This window comes from Rhipicephalus sanguineus, chromosome 1, assembly GCF_013339695.2.
Source record: "Rhipicephalus sanguineus isolate Rsan-2018 chromosome 1, BIME_Rsan_1.4, whole genome shotgun sequence".
NCBI lineage: Eukaryota > Metazoa > Arthropoda > Arachnida > Ixodida > Ixodidae > Rhipicephalus > Rhipicephalus sanguineus.
Genome location: NC_051176.1, coordinates 222,413,948 through 222,432,615, shown reverse-complemented (window position 1 = coordinate 222,432,615; position 18,668 = coordinate 222,413,948). Strand labels below are relative to the sequence as shown.

Genomic DNA, 18,668 nt, shown 5'->3' with positions numbered 1-18,668 from the left:
CATTTCTAAAAATATGGGTATGCCATAAATTGTGACGGCCAACAACTTTCCCATGGCCCTCAAGTTAATAATTAACTCTTTCCCGATGGTGGTCTCCCCAGGCAAGCCATTTTTCTTCATTTTTTTCCCTCCTGAATAACACGAGCTCCACGTATCGGTTTTTAAAGGGTGCGTTTTTAAAAGCCTGCACCATTCTGACACAGATGGCGCTACTTCGTTCGTGTTCTGGCCGCTGTCGTATTTAAAGCGCGCTACACGATGGATCCCAAAGATTTTAACCGGGTGCTAATATTTGGTTAACCTCCCGGCCTTCCTCTTCATCTCTCCGTCTTGATATATAGAAAGAAAATTATTCCCTGTCCTTATTGAGTTGATAGCGTGAGACAACATGTTGTATAGTTAGCTAATACTGCGGAATCTAGAAATAAAGGGTAGCACTTAGCACAGGGCGCCGTGTCGTTGAAGCTGGTGGACACCCACAGTGACCAGCGTGCATGAAGGGTCTTAGAGGTCTGGGAATATATAACATATTTTATTGGTGTTGCAATTTTTTATTAGCAAAGCATTTTTTCGAAATACTTTCAAGAACCTTCAAGAATGACAAGAATGTGTGATACATAAAATGTCCTCTTCCTTGTGCGGGGAAACAAGGACTGTTTGGCGGCCTTTCAGAGAAACTGATCGGTAGACCCTTACTGCATTGTGACCACCTGAGCTAACCACCTCATATCTCTTGAACTAGGACTGCCAATTTTCTTTTTCTTTTGTGAAAAGCATTTCCTCAAGAAGAGTTCACCATTTTTTAAAATAAAACTGTTTCCCACCAAAAATGAGGTTCTGCGCATGACGTAGTTAAGAAATCAATTAACAAGTTTTTGTTAATTATTTATTTCTGTCACTTCGGTGAAGTATTTCCACCTCGACGTAGAGTTCGTATGCGAAAACGACAGGAGCCTGACTGCCATAGCTTTTTTTATGAAAAATCTACATTGTTAAAAAAAAACACCCTGTATACAAAAAAGTAAGGAATGGAAACGGTCGTGTTACGGGTGGGCCGCTGTCATAATGAACGGAATACAAGTAGCCCAGTTATTTATTCTTACGCAGTGCATTAGTAGTTCAAGAGATTTTTGTATATGTATGAAAGCTTCGGCTCTTGTGTGAGCCCCTTCTTTTCGTGGCAGTGTTCGTTCTTTCCGCTGTTACATAATCACAATGTACTCCTTCAAGCTTTAAAAAGAAAACGTTGACGCGCGACGCGATGGATTTCGCTTTCTAATTTGTGGTTCAGATGACACTCTAGCATAAAGCCCAGAGGAACAGGAAGCCGTTCAGTGGCGTAGACTGCGTTCGTGCCCTGGCGAGTTTATAGAGCAAACTACAAGGGACTTCGTTATCTGTTTCGTTTCTCAAATCGATTAGGTGGGCATGAACCTTGCGGTACATGTAGCAGAAACAGTACAACAAGCATATTAACCAAGCTATTAATGCTCTTGTTTTGATACGGTACTCTAAAGACGTGGAGCCAAAGAAGAAAAGACAGAGGGAGTCAAAGGCAGGGAGGTTAACCAGATGCATGACCGGTTGGATAGAGAAAAGATAGTCCATTATTCTTACGTTCGCTAAAAAGAGAGCGTGGAACAGTGAGTTTTCTAGCGTCGTATATAACGGCACGTTTACTACTGCGCAAATGTACGCAGACAAAAAAAAATTAGACTATCTCCCGCTAAAGGGGACCATGAGGCGATGCGAAGCCGGAGCACTTGCACGATCGCGTTCCGTTGGCGTTCGCTGGGCATGCTACCGACCTCGCGTGGTGGCACGCGAAGAGGAACACTACGCGCGTCGTGTCTTCCCTCTAGCCTGGCCGTTAATTCTCACAGGGCGTGCGGGGAACGCGGTCGACAGGCGCGCGAGAGGGAAGCAGCGTAGGAGATAAGAGAGAGGGGGAGGGACGCGCATGCGCTGGCCCTCATCGCGGCGCTGCGCAGGAGAGAATTTCGGCATGTCGAGCCCGCATTTAAGAGGAGCCAACCGAGGCAAGCGCTGGACTGAACGCGCGCAGCGCTCTACCACTTGAAGGAGAGAAGACTAGAGGAGGAGAGTAGCGCATGCACCGCGAGAGCAGAAGCGAGAATGCAGGAGAAGCGCAAGCACGTGCTGGTAGAGAAGTGGAAAAGTAACGCGCAGCTGGAGAGAGGGAAGGAGGAGAGTTGCGCATGCCTAGTGTGAGTGCGGACTACTACGCCGCGTGACATACCCCCGAGGAAGAGATACTTCGCATATAAAAAAGAAAAAGATAAGAGAGAGGACGAAGGCTCAGGAAATGCTCATCAAAACAGGAACCTTGGGTGTTCCTCCCGTCCTCGTTATTTTTGAGATTAGAGGTTCATTTGTAATGAAACAACTAGCTTTACTCCAAGGTTCTCTCTCTGTGCGTGTATATGTGTGCGCGCGGCTTTGTTACTATCGCTGTTGATCACGTTCTCTCTGCAGAGCTGAACGCGACGACGCTCTTGAATGCCGAACTGCAAGCAGTGGACGACGGCGCCAGAGTGGCGAGGCAAATCCCAGTGTACAACCGCCGCATTGGCTTCTACCCATACGGCGTGCGGTTCGGCAGCCCGTTTGCCAGCCTGACTGGGGCCGGCTACCCGTTCGGTGGCGTGCTCGGCGGACCCTTTGGCGCCAACATCGGCAGCGGAATCGGACCTGGCTTTGGGGGTGGCCTGGGGGGCTTCCTTCCCATCCGCGGACCAACCTCGTCCGTCCTCGTGCCCCAGCTGGTTGTTGGGTACCAGAGACCCTACCTGCCTTTCCTCGTTGGTATACCGTACCCAGTGTACATTCCGGTTCTGCCCACAACAGGCGCTGGCGTATTTCCTACAGACATTGGCTTCGACGCCGCCACGAACTGATTTGCGCCTGTATTGCCTCCGCGGGCTTCAGCGGCCCTTTCATTACAATGGCAATGCACGCTATACCTGACCGCGTTGTTCGAAATTAACCAGCCGTGAAAGAAGGGAGTGTGTTGCGTTTGATTGGTCACCTCAAATATTTCTGCCATTCGTAACGCAACAAAGAGATCAAGAAGAATACAAGCGATCGTGTTCAGGAACCGATCGGCCTTTCTCGCCTAACACTTCCGAAATCTGTCAAAACGACAAAGCTGATGGCACCCCAGCTTCGTCTGTGGGACGAATACATACAGAGCTAACAGTCGCACATTTTTCTTACCTGGAACCATTGACATCTCGATTGACTTTACCACATGCGACATTAAATTAGTGAATTTCATAATGAAGGGCCAATAAAATTATTCAGCGCCGTGAAATACCGTTTCAGAATATGAAATCACTGATTATTACCGAGAGCAAAGACATGGTCGGAAAGCGAGGTATACGGAAGAGATGATCCGTTAAATCTCGAAATTTTCCACTTATGTTCTTGTGTAACTGTGGTATGGTGTCCCAGAGAGCTGCTTATTAATAATACTTCGAATAATTATAATAAAAATAGTAATAAAGCAATTATATTAATCAAGTCTTTGCTCGTAAATGATTTTTTGTAGTTGACCAGGGCCTCTTTGCAAATAGCATATCCATCGTCACAAAAAGCTGGCAGTGACTCTTTCGAACTGTCCCAACTCAAGAAGTTTGTGTGTGTTGAAAATTTTCATCGCGGTAGTGCTTGCGCGGTCCTGTGGCAGGCCCATAGCCAGGATTTTTTTCCGGGGGGGGGGGGGGGGGCTTGCCGGAGGCCTTGGGTATTTTAGAAAAAGGCCAATTTTTACTATTAATTTTAGGTAGAACGCCCCCTCCATCAGAATTTCAAGCACCCCCCCCCCTACTCCGCCGGCAGGGGCTTGTCCTGTGGCACGGAATAAACCTAACTGAGCCGAAATGTCGTGCCTTCCTCTAAACCTCCATGTCGTCGTTTAGCTGTGCTTTAAAGCTAACTCCCGAGTTAAGTTTGCGAACACCTTTTTACGTAATAGAAGAGTAGAACACGGTGAAAAAAAGCACTTGGGATTTGAAGATTGGCTACTAGTGCTTCTAGATTGATTATTCATTTAAATATCCAGTCCATTAACAAAATTATGAGCAATGTTTCATCTACGTGCCCGACAAAAATAAGGGAAAGATGGATTAAAAACGGCAGGATAAAAACATGTTTGCGCGTATTCAAGTTCATGCTAACGCCGGCATGTGATTGCCTATGGGCAGGCTATCTAGATATGTCATGTTGCCTTTTTCGACGCCTTCGATAGTTGTATTGGACTTTGGTATAGATGCTTCAGTGTGGTTTCTGGTGAGTGAGAGTAGCAGGAATTTGGCAAATTAATGAGAGAAAGTCACTGTCTGCCAATACATTATGTCACAATGTATATATTCTCCGTAACATTAGCATTTCACCTAGGCTAATTCTGATAGCAGTGAGAGGAAGTAAGCATGTTAGAAAGTGGCCCGTAATTTTCAAGTATATTTGAAGAAAAGATCTCCAATGTGTATTGTAAACTTCACTAGTATGCTCCATCGTAAATATCCCCAGCACTCCACGCTCATGGGCGTTACCCTACGTTTGCATCACCCAATCATGAAGATCCCTTCTGATAGTTAAGATTTAGTAGTCTCGGATAAATTTCTTACAACAGTCAAAAACACCTTTATTTACACGAACAAACAAAGAGACAACAGAAAAAGTGAAGGAACACATAAAGTGATCATGTAGGAACCGGGACCTGAAGATGGATAACAACGAAGTCTTGCTTTGGCAACACTTGATACACTGACAAATACGCCGTCACCTGAAAAATAATCCATGACAGCACACCAGGAATACAGTAAGGACTTAGTGAAATAAAAAGCTCGTCACAACAGAATAAATTTTAATTAAAGCGATCACGAGTCACGCATGGTTTGAATGTGTCTGATAAATTATCACTACTGTGAATTATTAATATTAATAAAAGCACATTAATTTCTTTATTAATGTTAATGAGACCACATCACCTTTTTTTTGTGGACATGCATACATGCGGCACAAAGGAGCGATTGCGCACCACAAGCGTACGCACGCGCTAATGACTCAGACGGAAAACAATTCCGGTTGAAAGGTTGCACAAAGCACAAGTGCGCATCGTCTCGAGATACCTCATGAAGCGATATAAATTTTACATTTAGAATACGAAAAAAATGATCTCTTCAAATGACAGTCGCCTATGCGTCATTGAATAGCGATGCAGAGTTATTGGTGCTCATAAGTCGTTACAGCGAAAATTGCCTAAAGGAACCTTTTTAAAGAATTGTGTCGATACATATGAACCACAGATTTAAACAACTTGTTTTCGAGCTTAGCCGATATGACACGACACAGTGATGATAGTTCCCAGAGTGCAGCCTACGAATGAGTTATTTTTAAGTGCAATTGGCATTCTCAAAAACAATACATTTGTGATGAACTGGGCAATACGGTTTGTTGAAGCATAGCTCAGTGACAACCGTTATTAGCGTTGACATTCACCGCGAGATGACTGTTGTTGGGATTTTTGATGAGCAGCGCCGGAATGCACACGTGAGTGATAACCTGCAACTGCAGAGTACCAACTGCAAATGAGATAACAGGCCAAAGGTACTTCAATGCTATGTGAGTAACTCGCTCAGCGGCTTTGGATATGGTAGATACCCCACTGATGGTCACTCAAGGGTAAATACCACTGCGTGTGACCCTACGCGTAGTTGTTTTATGTTACAACGTTTATCGCTGCTTAACTGAACATGTCTAACCATTTTCGTTTTTGTGGTACTTCCGTATCTAAGCGAGGGAAAATTTGACCCTGGTCTTTCTTCATCATATTGTTGGTATGATTTCTTTCATCGGTCATAAGGCTATATAAATAAAGAAACAAAAATTGAAGCATTGATCAATGTTTGCATGACGATGTGTCATTGTCTTTGATGCATACTATTTCCTTTGATGAAACCTCAGCTACCCACACAACCACGATGTAGTACATATCTTCATAAATGTTTAGTAATCCGTCGTAAGCAAGCTCGCATTGAAATGCGACTAACTTTTACACGCATTCTCAACCTTACACACAAACCAGCAAGGATGCTAGTCGAGTGATCTGATTCTATGAACGAGGGTTACAAACGAACGTTGGTGGTGATTGCGAGGGTGAAGCGTTCGACGCACGGTGGCGAGAGTGCAGCCGAACTTAGTCGTTTCAAAGCTCCATGGACCTAATCCACAAAACTTCTCTTTCGTAAGTGCGTTTTCTCATTGGTCAGCCGGCTCCGCTAATGATATGTTCCGCATCGTGATTGGCCGAAATATTCTTGACAAAAATGTTTAGCGTAAGACGTTTTTGGGAATACAGGCCCATATGAAGACTCCGTGAATTTTTTTTTATGTTGATGTCAATCCCCTTAGTTGACTGCACACATTTCGTCGTTCACTTATTGTACATGAATGCCTAACCTAAGTTTAACAGCGGTCCGCAAGAACTGCATAAATAAAATAATGCGGAATTCCGCCACCCATAGGAATTCAAGTGTAGACTCTTAAACTTTATTACAGCAAATAAATAGTCTCACCTTGATCCCAATAAATAAGTTCGTTTGGAAGCGGCTGCCTATCCCAGATAGCCGTGCCCGTAGCCTCCGTAGCCCCCGTAGCCTCCATATCCCCCATAGGCAAGGCCGTAGCCGTGACCAAGCCCACCGAGTCCAGCGTAACCGTAGTGGGGAGCAGCCGCGTAAGCAGCCACAGGAACGGCGGCCTTCGCGACCACAGCAGCGGCGACGGGCGCGTGGCCGTAGCCGCCCCCGTAACCACCGCCGTAACCGTAGCCAAGATGTCCACCGTAAGCTGGTATCACTGGCTTCACAATGGCGACCTGAGCAGGTTGGACCGAAGCCGCTGGCACCGCCTTGCCATTGGCCGACACGTAAGGAGCTGACGCAGGCGCGCTCGTCTTTGTACCAGGCTCGTTGGTCTTGACAACGGCGCGGAAGCCGAGCTTGTCGGCCACGTAGTGCACCTGCCGGTGGCGGCCATCGATGTCGCCCAGGTAGTAGGAACCGTGCACTGGGCCGTACGCACCTCCAGCTTCGTGGCGGCCGTTGACAGCGCCGTAACCGTTAACGATGTCGTAGCCGAACTGATAGTTTCCGTAGTCCTGGAAATAAATGAAACGCGCATTACTGCTGCATAAATACAAGCGCGCTCGAGAGACATGGCTCCAATGTGGCCCACGTCAAAAGAAAAGTGTAAGTATATCATGCTACTCGCTTTCAATAAGAGCCTTGTAGTAGCTGGGAAAGTATCATAGCATCGCTGAAAATGACTGGTCTGATAGATAATTTCAGTTACGTAATAAAATTTGTTAAAAGTGAACACTAATTATTGAAGTAGGACCTGCAATTCGTAAATAGCTGCGAATTCTAGTAACTAACAAAGTTTCGCAATTTCTACGCTGAATGCAATAATACCAGTTTTATTATGAAAAAAGTATATCTCAAAAGTATTAGCAACTTCAAGCTAGTACAGATCTCAGCAGGCGTGAAGCTTAGGCCCAAGCGTTTGTCGAAGCATTTCTCGGAGTTTAGTCAAATGGAACTACCGAATCCGGCTACCGAATTCTAGAGTTGCATTTGCTAGCTCGATTCCCTTTGTCAGCCGGTTAATCACAGACCAACGTACGCACCAGTAACTCGCACGCAAGTAAAACTTGAGGCTTCTCTACAATTTTGCGTACTGCTTCGTTTTCAAATTTTGCGCCTTAATATTGCGAAGCAAGGTATTAAGAATTTAGTTTGCGAGTTCAGCAAACAAGCTTATTTTCTTGCATAAAAAATACACTTGTGAAATTGCACATTGGGTAACTCACATCCTGTTTCCGATGCTGCACGCTGTGGCCTCCGCTAGTCGCAACGATACCAGCATTGACGGTGACTGCCAGGCAAAGGAGTGAAGAGATGCACTGCGCATTTGTCAAAAAAGGGGGGAAAATACACAGAAGGAAAGAAACGGGGAATGTCGTTTGCATATTCGCGCTATTTACCCGAACTTATGCACATATCCGCGCTTTTTAGTCTTTAATAACCTCGTACAAGGCGTATGTAATCGAAGAAGAAAAGCCTCACAAGCAATCAACAGCACGTTATTTCAGCATAAACAGAAGTGTTTTGCAAAACCATGCGGATTTCTGTACATGAAAACTGATGGCATATTTATTTGATGGGGTTACTTGTTTGTTAAATTATTCAGGAGCAACGCGTAGACATTGCAGATTCTTTCAGTGCGAATATACTTAGTACACTTGAGCACTACAATAGCTTTAAACGAAGCAGTAGGCAACAACAATGGTTGAATCGATGGCCTTCCACTATGCCTCGTTTATAAGATATTACTGGAGCGATACAAGTTAGAACTGTGGATGTACTGAAAGTTCACACGTTAACGTTCACGCACGACGTGACTCCAGCGGTCCATTGGATGTGTCACATCCACCACCGTGGATGTTTGTGACGCTAACAACCCCCCGGTTAGACCTTGTAAGCCCATAATTAATACATTCGAACCTACTTATATCAAACTCCCCCTCCCCCCAAAAAAACGGAAATTGGTTCGATATGTGAATGATTCGATATGCAACTTTTAATGAAATTGTATTTTTGGTGCGAATTTTGGTGCGCAAGTTGGCTTCACGGCGCGACTTTATGATAATGTAAGGAACCCGCCTTCACGGCAATACGCGGATTTTTCTTAAATTTTGTATTTTTTCGTGGTTTTAGTTGGGTATGCGGGATTATACGCAGGGACAGGAAATGTGCAAGAAAATACGGTATCGATGTAAATAGCGACACAATATCTTCATACGCAGCTGTACGTATTCGTCGGGCGCCGGAAGCGTCTAGTCTGCCTTGGCCATAACGTCGGCCTTGTTTTTCGATATCATACTTAGCGTGCGCCCTGGGATGCTGTACGCCGCGGCGACGTAAGGCTTTCTTTCCCCACGTTCGAGTGCATTGATTATCGCCAGGTTTGCGGAAAACAGCAGGTCCTTCTGTTTTACGGCATCCATCGCGTTAACAAACCGAACAAAGAGGCGAACGACGACCCTGCACGACGGGCCGTGGGGAAAATCGTGAGAAAAGCACATGATGGCAAGCGTTAGTTTCTACTCGCTCCGCGTGGCGCTTTACTAATTACGCCGCTCGCTCTCGGAGAGTCCCCTTCTGTAAGGAAAATCCAAGTATTTTTTTAGGGAAAGCCAACCTCTTGGGGCGTTTCGCACTGCACGACGTTCGAGATATCAAGTGTTCCGGCTATTTTTGCTCAATGTAGCCGTAAATTTTCCTATTGCACTGACGTTAAAGCACTTTCGTGTTCTAAAATAGCTCGATATAAAGGATAATTCGATTCACCCGAGTTCGATGTAGTCGGGATCGACTGTATAACGTTGAAAGGGGAGTAGCTGTCGCCGTATCTTACAGGTGGAGCACCGAACGCGTATTGCGGAGGAGGGCCATTGGGCTCCCGCCAGCGGGTAGTTGTTCTTCTTTTTTGTTTTTTCGTGCACTTTCATTTTTCTTTAGATTATCATCTTAATATCGCAATTAAAACTAGTAATTTCCCCGGTGCGTTACTTGGCTCGTGACTGCTAAATGCTGGGCCCCTCGGTTCCCCATTTCTCTTTCATCGTCGTCTTTTTGTTCAAACAGAAGAACGTAACACCTGTTGCAAATTAGCGTAACCGTCCTTGATTTATAAATCGTACCAATATTATATTAAAATAATGAGATGTCCTGAAATGAAAGATTAAGAAAGAGCTACTGCCATCTTACGCAAGGTTTTCTTTTACATTTTGTCAAAGTGATACCATATCATGCCTGAGCTTTCGAACACGCGTATGGGTATCACGGCCCAATAAGATATACAGGAGTGCTCAAAGCGTCATTTTTCTTGTGAGGCACCGGAAGCTTAGTTCATGCATATAGAGCGTTTAATTGTGCTATGTTAAGATTCTTCTAGCACGTTTTGTTTCTGACAGGAGTAAAAATACCTGCTACAACCTGCTAAGCGGTGCCTGCAAACTGCATGAAATTCGCACTCAAAAAAAAAAAAACAGCGATGACCAAAAGACATGATCCGGGTCGCGGAAGGCATTTTTCAGTGGGTTTGCGCACTTTTTCCTTGCAACGCTCAGCGCGGTATTTTCGTGGCGATCGCATTATGCTGCTGAGCTCGAGGTCGCTGATTCGATCCCTGACGCGGCGGTCTCATTTAGATGGGCATGGAATGCAAAACGCTCATCTAGTACATACATTTAGGTGCACGTTAAGGATTCCTAAATGGGCAAAATCATTCCGGAGTACCCTAGTACGGCATCCCTCATAATCAAATGCTCGAATTGGCTCAGAAAACCTCACATTTGAGTTGGTTTTTCTGCGCTGTGCTTTCTGTTGATTTTAATATGAAAGTCAAACATTATGCTTCGAAAAGTTGATTTGACAAAAGAATGAATCACATGAACAAAAAGTCGTCAGTCGTGATAGCGTAATGGATGTTAGTAACGACTTCCAAGGATGCTATGAGGTAATTATTTATTTATTTATTTATTTATTCACAAAACCCCCACAGGCTCCAGCAGGAGTATTGTGTGAGGGGGGGGGGGGTTATACAGTGTATAATCCCCCATGCGGATTACGATCGACAGATAAGCTAGCTCTGCCACTTACTCTATTCCAGTACCCTTCTCCCCCCTTTACGCATCTTGAGAGAGCTATTTGATGTTTTGATGTCCAGACCAAGTTTATTCGATTAAGACAGTTCATAACATGTTGCTGCACTTTAATAGCAACCCATCTTGCCCTCCTTTCTTCGATAAAGAAACCCGAAGAGACGCGCATAACTGCAGATGTACTTCAGTCTTTGTTTTTTGTTTGCTGAATCCCTTCTTCAGTAATAGTCCGCGCTAGATAATAAACCCGCGGGCAAAAGTAAGCATGTTTTATGATAAAAACGGTTCCGATGCTTCAAGTTCGAGGGTCTTCTGTATGCACGTTGTTGATTACCTGTGATGAGCTTTCGCTGCCGCAATATTCATGCAGCGCTTTCTGTGTATTTGCCAGAAGCTTAATAAGTATAAAACATAGTTACGCCCACTTAATACTGAATTGGTATATTTGTAAAGTGTTTAGTAATGTGCTTAAAATATATTTTTAAAAAGTACGTGCACATCCTATGCCCTGGGGCAATGGATGGTACGCGAAGTATATTACAGGTTGGTGGCTGTCGAGCATCACTTGGGGTTCTCCAATTCGTTACCATATGAACCAGTCTGTTTTTGTTAGGCAAGAAACTATGCAAGCGACAGCAGTGATTTCTGTGACGACAGCAGCCAAGGCGCCAACGACGGTGACAGTGTGACGACGAAACCAATGATGACAACTGGTTTTTGTTTTTGTACTTCCCGGAAGAATCATTAAACTTTTTACCATCATGACATAGTCCGATCCAGAAGGCATAAATCCCGCGCAGTATCGACATGGTTTATAGTTGTTACGAGGAAATAACTTGGTCGTGTATTCCGATTCCGGATGTGATGCAGCGTCTCAGAATGCCACGAAGACTGGGAGAAATTGGTGCGCTGTCACTTTCCGTGCTGCGAGACGAACGCGAAGGCCAGCGGTAAGGGTAATTGACTATTACACGCCAGTTGCACCCTGCGTCTTTGACCTAATGAGAGTCGGTGGGCGCGCATGCGCCACCTCGCGACGGCGTAACTGGTTGGCTTGTGGGGTATGACGTTCCAAAGCGACTCAGGCTATGAGAGACGCCATAGTGGAGGGCTCCGGATAATTTTGACCACCTGGGGTTCTTTATCGTGCACTGAAATCGCATAGTGCATATGCCTCTAGCATTTCACTTCCATGGAAATGTGACCATCGCGACATTCGAGTCAGCAGCCGAGCACCGTAATCACTAAGCCAACTAAGCATGAGACAACTGTGCGTACCATTTCGCGCCTAATGATCTGAACATAGCGCTGTTGGGATGGGAAACCGGCGTTTGGGCATGTATTCTACTTTATAGAAGTGGCACGAAACCAGGCCCTTATACATACAGAAACATTCCTACCGCGAATTGCTTGTTAACATAAGGGGGGAAAACGATGAGAGAAAGAATGGCAGGTCAGACAATGCCGTTCTTTCTTTCTTTGGTTGGTAGAAGCACTACGGCGCGCTCGCTGGCTCATGCTAAAATATCCGCGTGCGTGGATGGTTGTATAAAGAATACTACTGGTCGTATAAGAGAGCGGGCAGCGGAAAGCGTGTGAGAGAGCGGAGTGTAAGAGAGCGGAGAGAAAGAGATACCAAATTTTGAGACGCCTGTCATGGTAAATTAATGTTTTAGACTACGCCACTGAAAAGTCTTATTTAAGTAACTGAGAATAGCTCGTGTGTTCTAAATTACCTCTCATACCTGCAGCGGACACCCGCAATTTGATGCGAATTGTCTATGCTTGAGGATCGGTGCATGTGTCTACAAGTATAGAGCGACAAAAAGCTGATCTAGTTCGTAAGGATTCATCATTAAAGTTGGTAAGGCATGCAAACACGGACACAACGAAAGAGACCTTCGAACTTCAGGCTTTTTTGTTGTCTTAGTCGCTTCTCTTGTGACTGTTTGTGCGCGTCTTACCGTCTGTTGTGATGAACCCCCCGAGTATAATCGCAGAGCATTGCGAACTGCACCAGTACAATACTAATCGAGGAACCTTACATTTGAAGTGTGTAATCGAGCACAATAATTGGCAGCGATGAGGAAAGATAGAGGACAGGCACTCGATACCTTCCTTAGGTGGCAACACGGATTTGGTCAATGTCTGGGGACACACCCATGCTAATAAAGTTCGCGACAGTCATGTGGAACAGGCTGAGCATACCAGGTAAACTCCACCTGCTACAGTACCACGACCACCACCACGAAGTATTTTACCTTTCGTTCGATAGAAAAGCAGCCGATGAAATTATAGAGCACCACTTTGCCGTTCAAGCTTTGTTAATGTCTTTTATGAAAAGATCAAACAATTAGGTCTCATTATCTCAAAACACTCAGCTCACTAGTCTGATCCAGATAGTTTCGACTGCAGCACACATAATGCGGCATGAACACGGTGCCCAAAAACACAGCGATATTTCGACAACTACTCCATCCGCAAATGAGGGAGCTAACGCTACGAGAGCAGAAACAGGTGCCACGAAATCGCTTCATAGAAAGTTCAGACACGTGGCATACACGAACAGTTATTTGTACCACATAGGGCGCACCACTAGTCCCTGCAGTGATAACTGTGGCAGCATAGAGACAGTGGAGCACATATTACTGGACAGCTCCACGTACCGCGATGAGAGAGAATTGTTTGAGCGACAAATGGACATGATCTGCAACGATTAGTTAACAGTACACAACATATTAGGCCCAGTACGCGGCCCTTCAATGCAGCGACGGGTTTTACAGTCACTGTTTAATTACCTGTCAAGAATTGGCCTAGTCGGAAAGCTTTAATGGTTGGATATTTCACATAGCAATGCCTTAACTTACCTGACACCCTCGTTCTAAATATTTCTATCAGGTTCCCTTGCGCATTTCATTTTTTATATTCTTTCTTCTTATAATTATTTCCTTCCCTCTCTTCTTTAGTCTGTCAATCCCGTTCCCCATCCCTACACAGAGTAGCATGCCAGCGGTATACAGACGCCGGCAAAAATCTCTGTTTTTCCAATAAAGAGTCTCTCTCTCTCGCTCTCTCTCTCAGACGCGTACCCTCTATGACGACTGGGAAAGGAATACCGGTGCACGTGGTCTTCCCATGCTATACGTACAGTCGTCTTCGGATTACTGGTGGTTCGGAATTAGCTGCTTTGTTTGCCACCGTACTTATTGAATACCAGAAGACCCATTCCTGCACGTAAGCGATTAATTTTGGAAGCACAAATTCCGACTCCCTGCAAAGAACGACTCGCTGTTAAGGATGTAATTTTTATATAATAATGTCGCTGGAGTTGGAAGAACCTGTGTTTTTCTCCAACAATAGCGACCGTGTTCAGTTTTCCTGCTCGCCAAACGTTTTATTTTCTTATATAGAACTTTTTCCACCTTTGCAACTGCTTTTCGTGAGTAACGTAAGTAACGCGGCCATTATGTTGGCATTACACTATGGGTGGCATTACATCATATATTAACATATTAACATGTTACGTAGTGAATATTTTACAAAGAAACCATCATTATACTCTTGATCATCATTTATGTATCTCGGACTAACTTTTATGCAATTTGACATTTACAGAATTGCGCTTAGAAGATCGTTGTCGATATGATTGCTTGTTGTAAAAGCGTCCTAGTTACCAATTTTTTTACATTAAAACCAGAGTTTTACAAGTTTAAGCGAATTCAACATTTTCTTGAAGCTGAATTGATTTGTAATTAAAGTTTATTCCTCTTCCTCAAACACTTCTTCATCTTCATCACCTACTTGAAGGGGCTAATACAACGTAACATCAGGCATACAGCAGTGAAAGGTGCTTGATATGGCAATTTGGGATTTCGAGCTTTGTTCTGAGTCGCGTGGATTCTTATAGTTTCTGTTTTACTCTACAGGCATGTGACCATGCACGAGAGCTTGACATGGCAGGTAGTAAAAGAAACTACATGTTGTTAGTCACGTTTGTCGAGCTTTCTGAGTGCGAAATTAAGATATCAGCCCCTCTAGTCCTTGAAAGGTCAACAACTTCGACCTTGAAGGCCTTGCTTTCAGTAAGAACGTTACGGCATCCAGTCTACCTATATCTCTCGTCGTTATGACGACTTGTGTAGCTTCGGCGGCTCGATCTACGCTTTTCGACATAGTGAAGCTTTAAAGTGAAGCTATCTTTGCATCTTCGCCGGAGTTTGTCGTTCGTCATCGCTTGCCCTCCTAATAGAGTTGTGGCTACTCGGACCACTTAAGCCACAAGGCTTGTGCCCGAATAAACTTGCGGTAGGCTGCTATCAGGCATAGTAGGCAACTTGGGGGATTCTCTGGGTGCGTGTACGAACAGAAAACTTTGACACCGACATATGCTACTGGAAATGTACCCACCCTTGGCCAATACCGCAGGATGGATGTACCGCTGCTTTACAAGGACTACGAAGCGAAGTGTACTTAGATATGTGTCGAACATTTCAGCGCATACACCTCTTATCCGCAATGCTCGCTCGACAAAGTATATTACCTTCGTCTTCGAGACGCAGACAGCTAACACCTGCAGGCTGTGCTCGTGCCATCCTCTACTGACACTTGCATCGCTCAGTCAAACAAACTTCGTGTCATTAAAGTTCCAACAACTTGTTCTACTGCTGGTTTATTTTTTTTCTGAAAACACATGTTAGTGATTTTGGTTACCTTAAAATGTGTTTAGACAGCTATTAAAGCAAGAAATTAATTTAAACGATACTTACAGAATGAACTTTAGTTGTTGTGAACAACAGAGATCAGCGGAAAGAATGGGGGAGCAGGTTCAAGTGAAGGTTTACATTAACAGTCAGTTAGGGGTAGCGTTGTGAAATGCCAGAGTATCAAAAATTAACGCTTTGCGAACTTTTTATCTTTATGATCCCGCCCGAGAACAACTACGAACATTCTTGGCACGCACATCTCTATACCCTAAGCTGGAGTGTGTGCCACCGCAATACGTCGTTGCACAATAAATGTAGTACGCACCAGCAAAACAGATCGCACAAGTCCTAGGTTTTTTTCTTACGCCCAGTCCCGCATTTTCGTTTTTTTAGATACCTATAAGTTGAACTTGAAGCGCTTCCCCGATATATGTTTGCCTTTGCATCGATGCAGCTGATGCACAATGACATATAACAAAAAGCTACAGTTGAAGTAGACTGTTTATACCACACTTGAAGCACACTCTGTTTTTCCCTTTACACTACAGGTTTATACGGTAATGCGGTGGACACTTGAATACATCTTTTCACACCATTCACTACATCTTGCGCGTCTTCGCGGCCCCGCCCATACGGGCAACACATCATCCGGAGCATAGTGCCTCCTCTCGCAAGGCCGACGTTGGAGTGAAACGCCTCCCTGGGCCAAGCTGTTGGCGACTGACGAGAGCAAGTAGGCGCCGAACACTGCTACGCCGGTATATCACGGCCAGACTTCGCGCCACGAGGCAAGAACTGTCCCTCGTGACGAGTGTCGCCGGCGACGCACGTGGACGCACGTACCTTGGCGATCATGTTGCTGGGTTTCCGTCCCGTCGGGTGCACTACGTATTCCAGTCGGGTGTATGCGGAGGCGCTGCTTTCACTGTGACCACTTGATGAGGCGTCCGGAGGATTTTATAGTTCCTCCTCCGGCGGAGGAAACCGCCGCGCCCAGAGGCCTCCTCGCTCGACCCCGAGGCGCCGGATGGAAGGAGGAGTGACCGCCTTTTGGGGCCATTATTGCGTCATCCGCTGCCCTGCTGTCTTGGACCATTCCGGGCGGCCCTTATTGTTTCTCCCGCGCGGCAGCCAACAAAACGGTATTGTATCGGCCGTAGGATGGGGAGAGCGCACACGGGCTTTGTTCTCCAGCGGCTCCTGCCACCACCGCTGGCCAAGAATCGGGTCGGCCCAGCATTCTCGCCAAATCACGGGCTCGTGCGCGCTTCGCGCTCTCGTCTTGCCCCAGCCTTGATGCGTTTTTACGTGCGTGCCTTCCCGCTTGTACCGAGCGTGCTCCGCGTCTCTTAACGCCCGGGCACGCGTTTCCGCCGCGGAATGTCTCTCGTTTTAAGAAACAAGGCGCGCACCCTGATAGCGACGCTCCGACGCATGCCTGTTTGCCGAGACCTTGTCAGAGCCGTCAGCCTCACGTTTCACTTTCTCGCGGTCGAAGCCAACTCGCCGGCCGTCCCGATTTCGCGGACGATCACTTGCCAAGTGGTTGACAGCGTCTGCTGTTCACGGTCTCGTTTGGCTATCATCGGGACGCCAGTAAAAAGAGGACGTGCTAATTACGCCAGCAGTTCGATGCATCATACACTTGCCTATCCAGGCCTTGTCTGTCAACCGGAGAGGACCGCGCTGGCAGATCGCGACGAGAGCACCAGGTTAAGCTCGTGACGAATGTGTCATCTGTCCGAAATGAATGATTAGCGAGCGCCGTTGGGGAAGAGGTTTGAAAGATGGGGCAACACCCGGCCAACATGTGACGAGCAAATAGCGACCGTTGGACGGCGCTACATCCATCACCTCGTTTCAGAAGAGCACTCGCTCATTCCCCGCCAAGTTGACCCGTGGCGGAGTGGCATTAAATGAGTGGCAGGAAAGATTAAAAACTCGAAATTCCGGCTCCCCTCGTAGTTCAACAAAGCGTGTCGAATCAGCAAGCCGGGATAAGTATAAATCGATGATCGATAAAGGCGCGCTGTTTCGCGAAACAGGGCACCTGGGATGACAACCGGTTTTTTTATTAAATTAAGACACACAAATGAACAGCATTGCAAGAAAATTATTGCTGACTGCATTGAAAGTGCTGCTGACGCACAGCGGTAAGCACTAAGGGGCAGTAGTGTGGGGTATAATTGCGGTACTCCCACTAATTGTGAGACTTATTAGGAATGACCGGTGATATTTTATTTATCTTGCTTTATTAACGCACTGGCTCACATGCATAACGCGCCTAAATAAAAAAGAAATGTTTCACGAAGAAGACAGAACGAAAAAAATTTGCTAAATCAAAAGCTCTCTTCATAATTTGGAGCAGGAGTCCCTGCTGGTACAGAGTCAATGTCAAGAGACAATATACTACAACCGCAGTGATGAAACGGAATAAGTCCTAGAAAAATTCAAGTAGTAAGCCGTTGCGTTCCTGCGCTTATTGGTTAACGCATAAGCCACATACGGTAGTCTTTGGAGCTTTTCGCCCCGCCACGGTGGTCTAGTGGTTGTGGCGCTCGACTGCTGATCCGAAGGTCGCGGTATCGAATCCCGGCCGCGGCGGCTGCATTTTCGATGGAGGCGAAAATGTTTGAGGCCCGTGTACTTAGATTTAGGTGCACGTTAAAGAACCCCAGGTGGTCGAAATTTCCGGAGCCCTCCACTACGGCGTCCCTCATAATCATATCGTGATTTTGGGACGTTAAACCCCGCATATAATAATAATTTGGAGCTTTTCGTTCCGAAGAACAGCGCAGCGCACGAACGAATGGAAAACAGAAAGAAGAAACGAACTCCCAGGGGTGCCGACTTTCAGGTGGTGGCTTTGATGCGTAGCGTTATTTGGTGAACAGCTGCGAAATATCTGTCCGTCCATCCGTGGCCCAAAAAAATTGCGCATAGTGTAATACGGGGTTGACACGCGGCGGAGGTTAAGCGGGCTTGCCACCTAAAGTGAGCATGGGCCTGTTCTGGAGGCAGTGTAATATCGACCCGGCTTACGGCCCGGTATTACCCCTTTTCCAATACAGGGGTAGAATGCGCAGTTGAAGCCATAGTGTGCGCGCTTGACAGCGGCCGCCAGGCGTGGGGACAGAACGAGGCATGATTATGTGTCATGTAGTTTAGCACCCATAGCATATTGGAAACAAACAAGCACAAAGGGATACACGGGG

General features: G+C 45.9%; 1 protein-coding gene across 1 annotated transcript; it reads right to left on the bottom strand.

Annotated features, from left to right (window-relative positions):
- Window positions 1-4,641: 4,641 nt before the first annotated feature.
- LOC119372895 (adult-specific rigid cuticular protein 15.7) lies at window positions 4,642-16,875 on the bottom strand. Its single transcript, XM_037643165.2, has 4 exons — window positions 16,297-16,875; window positions 7,895-7,987; window positions 6,600-7,183; window positions 4,642-4,807 (listed from the first exon to the last, which is right to left on the bottom strand). Exons 1-3 carry the CDS (start codon window positions 16,306-16,308, stop codon window positions 6,638-6,640), a joined length of 651 nt encoding a protein of 216 aa, XP_037499093.1. The 5' UTR covers window positions 16,309-16,875; the 3' UTR covers window positions 4,642-4,807; window positions 6,600-6,637.
- Between the last annotated feature and the right edge of the window lie 1,793 nt (window positions 16,876-18,668).

Excerpts from the sequence above, each read along its gene's own strand:
- LOC119372895 (XM_037643165.2), bottom strand. Across the intron at positions 7,184-7,894 it reads TGCAGCATCGGAAACAGGAT|GACTACGGAAACTATCAGTT; the intron begins GTGAGTTACCCA and ends ATTTATTTCCAG.